The sequence below is a fragment of the Chrysochloris asiatica genome, unplaced genomic scaffold, assembly GCF_000296735.1.
Source record: "Chrysochloris asiatica unplaced genomic scaffold, ChrAsi1.0 scaffold00004, whole genome shotgun sequence".
NCBI classification, from domain to species: Eukaryota; Metazoa; Chordata; class Mammalia; order Afrosoricida; family Chrysochloridae; genus Chrysochloris; species Chrysochloris asiatica.
Genome location: NW_006408522.1, coordinates 43,767,037 through 43,772,803, shown reverse-complemented (window position 1 = coordinate 43,772,803; position 5,767 = coordinate 43,767,037). Strand labels below are relative to the sequence as shown.

The following is a 5,767-nucleotide window of genomic DNA, read 5'->3' as shown; positions in this document are numbered from 1 at the left end:
TTTGAATTATGGTGTTGCAGAAGCATCTTAAAAGGACTGTGGACTACCAGAAAAACAAACCAAAACATACTTCTTGGAAAAAGTATGACAAAAATGCTCGTTAGAAGCCAAGATGGTGAGACTTGGTCTCTTGTTCTTTGTATATGTTGTCAGGTGGGACCAGTTCTTGCTTGAACAAGGACATCATGTTCAGTAGAGTGGAGGGTCAGTGAGAAATCGGAGTATCTCCAATGGGATGGACTGACAGCGCCAGCAACAATGGGCTCACACATCATACGATAGGCTCACGAGTGTGATAGCACAGGACTGAGCAAGGCTGCACTGTGTTGTGCAAAGGGTTGCTATGAGTCAGAACTGACACGATGGCACCTAACAGTAACAACCTGAAAACCTTAAAAACTAAGTTAAAAGAATTTAAGATTCCTTACCTCGAGCTGAGTAAAAATTTTCTTAATATGCCTGAAACATCCTTCAGCAATTTCCATGTCCTCTTCGTAAGACCTGCCTTTAAAAATAGGCTGAGGGGCATTTGCAAAGTATTCACGAAAAGGGAAGAAAGTGGAGATTTCCGTAATATCTGGTAATGCATTTCCTTTGTTTTTCACTTTGCTGATATACTCTTCCCAACGAGACATAACCTATAGGAAAAGGGATCTGAAGTTAACATCTAACTAATTATTTATGTTTAAAATGATAAAATTAATAAGAAATGTATAAAAATAATATCTTTCAGATAAAGGAAAAAAAATGCAGTCTTTGACTGCATTATGACTAATTTTCATACAAGTCACAGGCAGAGTTTTCTTTCTTTCATGACTGTAACCTTTATAATCATTGACAAAAGGTATTCAATCCCAGGGCCATGTCATGACTTACCTCAGACACTGTACATTCTCCATGTACGTTAAAGGCAGCTTAGCATTAGCCCCAGTTTTTAAAAAGTTCTCTGGGCAAAGAATTCTTTTTTTTAAACCAGTATCTCAGTTTCTTTCCCACCCTTCTTCCAGGTCTTTGCACATTACTGTGCGGCACTGTGAGGTCAGCACTGGACTGCTAATCACAAGGTCAGAGGTTGAAACTCACTGGCCATCCCTTAGAAACTCTATAAAGGGCTGCTATGAGTAGGAGCCAACTCAATGGCACTTAACAACAACACTAATAACAATATTCAGATCTTTATAATTATTACATTTATGTTGAGTACATTTACAAAGGACTTCTGATTTAAATGAACATATATTAGAAAGATCACTTCGCAACTTTTGTTACACAGTTCAACTATGGTGGCTGTGTGCCACTGAGTTAGTCCCCACCTATAGAAATCGTGTGTAGAATTTTTGAGGTTGTAAATCTTTACAGGAGCAGAAAGCCTCATTTTCCTTCTGAGGAGCAACGGGTAGATTCCAACTACTGACCTTGTGGTTAGCAGCCCAACTGGTAACACACTATGCTACCAGGGCTCCTTAGTTCAACTATACCCTTGCTGATATTAGCTAAGGAGATCTGGAAGCACCAAGGTGAAGTGCTCACCAGTCAACTGAAAGGTTGGCCATTTGAACCCACCAGCTAATCTGTGGGAAAAAGCTGTGGCAGTCTGTTTCCATAAAGATTACAACCTTGGAAACTATGTACTAGTTTGACTCTGTCCTTAAAGTTGCATACACAATATAGACAGACACACATATGTTAGCTGGAATCCTGGGTGGTGCGAATGAGTAACATGCATGGCTGGTAACTGAAAGGTGGAGTCCAAGTCTACCCACAAATGCCTTGGAACAAAAGCCTGGCAATCTACTGCTGGAAACCCTTTGGTGCAGTTCTACCTGGATATCCAGGAGGTCTTCATGAGTAGAAACCGACTCCGTGACAACTGCTGGATAATGTTAGCTGTGGTATTAGCAGCCAGTTCTCACTTAAGCTCAGCTGTAATGCTCCCTGGTCATCTAATAGAGCTTTAGTGTTTCTCAAAACGTGGTCAGTAGGCAGCAATCTGAGGAGCTAAATAAAACTGTAGATTCCTGCATCCCATTCCAGGCTTTTATTCAGTCTGAAGATCTCTGAGGACATGGCTTAGGAATTTTCCTTTTAAACCACATATCCAATGTACTGTGGGATGTTGAAAATTGTTAACCTACCTCGTAAAGCCTCAAGTTTATTTGTCCTGAAATTTATTATAAATCTCCACAATCTGTAGGTCATTTATCCTACTTTTAAAAGCAGTTTTCACTGAGAGCCTAGTAATCTTCATTTGTCAAATAAGCACAGAAGTTGAGAACTTTCACAAGAAACCATCAAATCAGTTCATTTTGAATGGTACTCAATTGGTTTATACAGCTACTTAAAAAATGAGTTCAAACCCGTTCTTTCACATGCATTTCAAAGTTTCAGTTACAATTTATATCTAAAATATATTAATAAGATCAAACAAAGAGAAAAAGTTAAACAAAAACCATCATTATTTAATTATACCTTAATCATTAAAAATTATTAGTAGATAAACTATTACAGTAAAGTTTCATTCAGTTTATTTAGTTTTGTACTACCACTAGATTTTCATACTCCTAAAATTAACCCTAAGGAGCTCTGGTAGCGTAGTGGTTACGAATCGGGCTGCGAACCTTAAGATCAGCGGTTCGAAACTACCAGCTGCTCCGCGGGAGAAAGATCAGGCTTTCTACTCCCGTAAAGATTTACATCCTTGGAAACCCTGTACAGGGTCGCTATGGGTCGGACACGACTCAACGGCACTTAACAACAACAACAACAAAATTAACCCTAACAAAAAGTGAAAGCACACCTCTAAATTGAGTCAAAAGAAATTTTAACTTAAGCTGTACCCTGCAATTACTTCTAAGAATAATTTATTTCTGGATGTTATAAGGATAATATACTTTCTTCATTGGCTGGTTAATAGGCAGAGTAAAAGTACATTACAGAACTGTACATTGTAACTCCTGGGTAACTAGAATATTTTAATTACATTTCCATATGCCAAACTAAAATCAAACCGACTGCTGTCCAGTCAATTTTAACTCATTGCAACCCTAGAGCACAGAGTAGGAGTGTTCTACAGGGTTTCCAAGGTGGTCAATCTTTATAGAATTCGTCTGCCACATCTTTCTTCCATGGAGCAGCTGGTGGCTTTGAATTCGCCGACCTTTTGGTAAGTTGCAAGCGTCCCTTGTGCCACCAAGGCTCCTATTATTTCCATAGAAAAAAAATATAAAAAGACTGGAAACTTTGCCAATAGCAAAAAATAAAAGCAAAGTAGCAGTAGTGGCTTTTCACTGCATGAGTCATCAAAGTTATTTAACAAAGAAAATGGAAAATAAAAGAAAATACAAACATTTAACATACATAATTATAGCTTTACTAACACTATATATTTTAATCTACCCATCAAAAAAGCCCTTCAAGAAGGATTTTAAGAATCCATTCCCATTTCTTTCTGGAAACCATATGCAATGAATTATGATTTTAAAAAATAGAGGATAAGCACTGGACTATGATCTACAAGGTCTGCGGCTTGAGTCTGCTAGTCGCTTGGTGGGAAAAAGATACGACTTTTTGCTCTCACAGTGATTTAGCCTCAGAAACCCTACATAAAGTTACTGTGAGTTGGAACCCACTTGATGACACTTAACAACATCTTATCTAAAGGAACCCTGGTAGCATAGTGGGTTACAAGCTAGGCTGCTACCCACAAGGTCAGTAGGTGAAACCTACCAGTAACTCCGCAAGAAAAAGATGCTTTCTTTCTGTTCCTGTAAAGATCTGCAGCTTCAGAAGACCTACTTAAGGTTGCTGTGAGTCGGAACCGACTTACTGGCACACAACCACCACCATCTAACCGGGTATTTCTTACCTGATATAAGAAGAAATAGCCTGCAGTTTCACATGTATAAGACGCATCTCCTGGAACCCCTAGGCTCTTCTGTAATCGTTTCACTTCTTCTAGTAGTTCTATTCTTCGAGCCAGGACGTAATTAACTCGTCCATACCTACAAATTTTAATTATGCAAAAAGGCAAAATTGTGAACAAAGACTTGACTTATAAGGAAACTGTCAGCAAAATAGAAAAATAACAAACACCAAAGTTAAAGTGTAGTCTATGGACTACTTCTGATCTGCAATTTTTTAATTGGTCTGCAAAGAACAAAAAATCATTTAGTTCACTCCCTCTCCACCAGTAACAAGACTTTCATAAAGAAGGAAGCAGTATAACAGTGCAATGAATTCTGGTACAAACTCCTTACCTCATGACAGACCAAAAACAAGTATGAGTGGGTTTCAAAAAGCTCATGGAAAAATTCCATGACCTTTTACTATAAGTTTTCCATGAGCTTTTTGAAGCTCACCCTTCCCTCCCACTCCCCAACCCCCGCCTTGTATAGATCGGTTACCTTAAGTAACACTGTTTTACATTATTCAAGTAAATTAGTTCTAAATACTTTGGAAATTAATTTTACACATATTTAATCATTTCTTAAATCTACACATAGCTCAGCATGCAGCTTAGCAACCCTGACCCCAGCTAGTTTGTAAATATGAAATCTGAAGCGAGAAGAAGGAGCCCTGTTGGCGCTATAGGATAAGCACAGGATTGCTAACCCTCCAGTCACTCCACAGGAGAAAAACAAGTAAAGATTTCCAGCCTCAGGAATCGCCTAGATGATAGTAAGTTTGGTTTAGTTTTGGGTAAGAAGCTTGAAGAGAGTACATTTCCCAGAAATATGTAGCTAAGAATGAAAGCTGAAGAGCAGAATTGGAACCCAAAACTATACTTATTTTCCCCACAGTAACAAAGTACAACACTAAAAAAGATGACTAGAGTGTAATCACAGCTGCTCACATGTTCAAAGAAGTGACAAACTAATAAATCCAAGGCTGATCCTCTATACAGTAAGAAATGATTAAAAGCAGAAAAGAGATAACATGATTAAAACATGACAAAAAGAACTGGTTTTGAGAATTTGTCAACTATAAAGATGTAAACATTAGTGAGTGACATTTTTCTGGTTGCTTCTTTATCATTTAAAATTATTTTTATACTGAACGCTTCTATAATACAAAAAAGAATTTAGGAATGTTTATAGTCTAATAAAATGCCAAAATTCCTTGGATATAATGTTAATTAATAAAGAAACATATAAAACTACAAATAATAGATTTCTGGAAAAAGATGGCAGATCGGGTAGAAGTGTAGTGACAAGCTCTGCCGAGAACAACACAGAATACAGGGCCAAGAAGTCTTAGGGAATGGTCCCAGTACTCTGAACCACATATAAAGGAATATTTAGAAGGTTGGAAAACTTACAGCTGAGGAGTTTGTGGCAAAAGCAAGAAATTCATTACTTCCTGGTTCGGGACGCTCAGCTGCTCCAGGAGCCACCATTTTGTGTGGGGCCAAGCGGGGGAAGGATCAGAGCAGCCACGGACAACTGACAGAGCCGCAGAGATAGAGGTGTGGACATTCTTTTTTTTGGTTATCTTTTTGTTGGTCCCTTGTTGTCTGCGTACCTCCAATCTGATAACTATAGGGGTGCCTGAGCTAGTGGATACTCCAGCCCCACCCTCGAAGGGTTCTACTACGCGTGTGCATAGATCTCCCCGAAATTTAAAGAGTCGGTATCCACTTAAAACCAAACAGCCGACAGATACTCAGCCCAAGAGCAGGCCTTGAACTTTTCTTGTTTGCTTTTTGTTCCTGTGTTTTTTAACACAGGAAAGAGATGGAGAGGGCTGTAGGGAGGGAAAGAGACCTCAT

The 5,767-nt window shown here is 38.6% G+C and overlaps 1 protein-coding gene across 1 annotated transcript in view; it reads right to left on the bottom strand.

Annotated features, from left to right (window-relative positions):
• Positions 1-5,767, bottom strand: part of AQR (aquarius intron-binding spliceosomal factor) — a 133,892-nt gene that overhangs the window by 38,701 nt on the left and 89,424 nt on the right. The window contains exons 25-26 of the mRNA XM_006831906.1: positions 3,866-4,001; positions 429-638 (exon numbers count right to left, since the gene is read on the bottom strand). Coding sequence (XP_006831969.1) covers positions 429-638; positions 3,866-4,001 — 346 coding nt within the window. The remainder of the gene's footprint in view (positions 1-428; positions 639-3,865; positions 4,002-5,767) is intronic.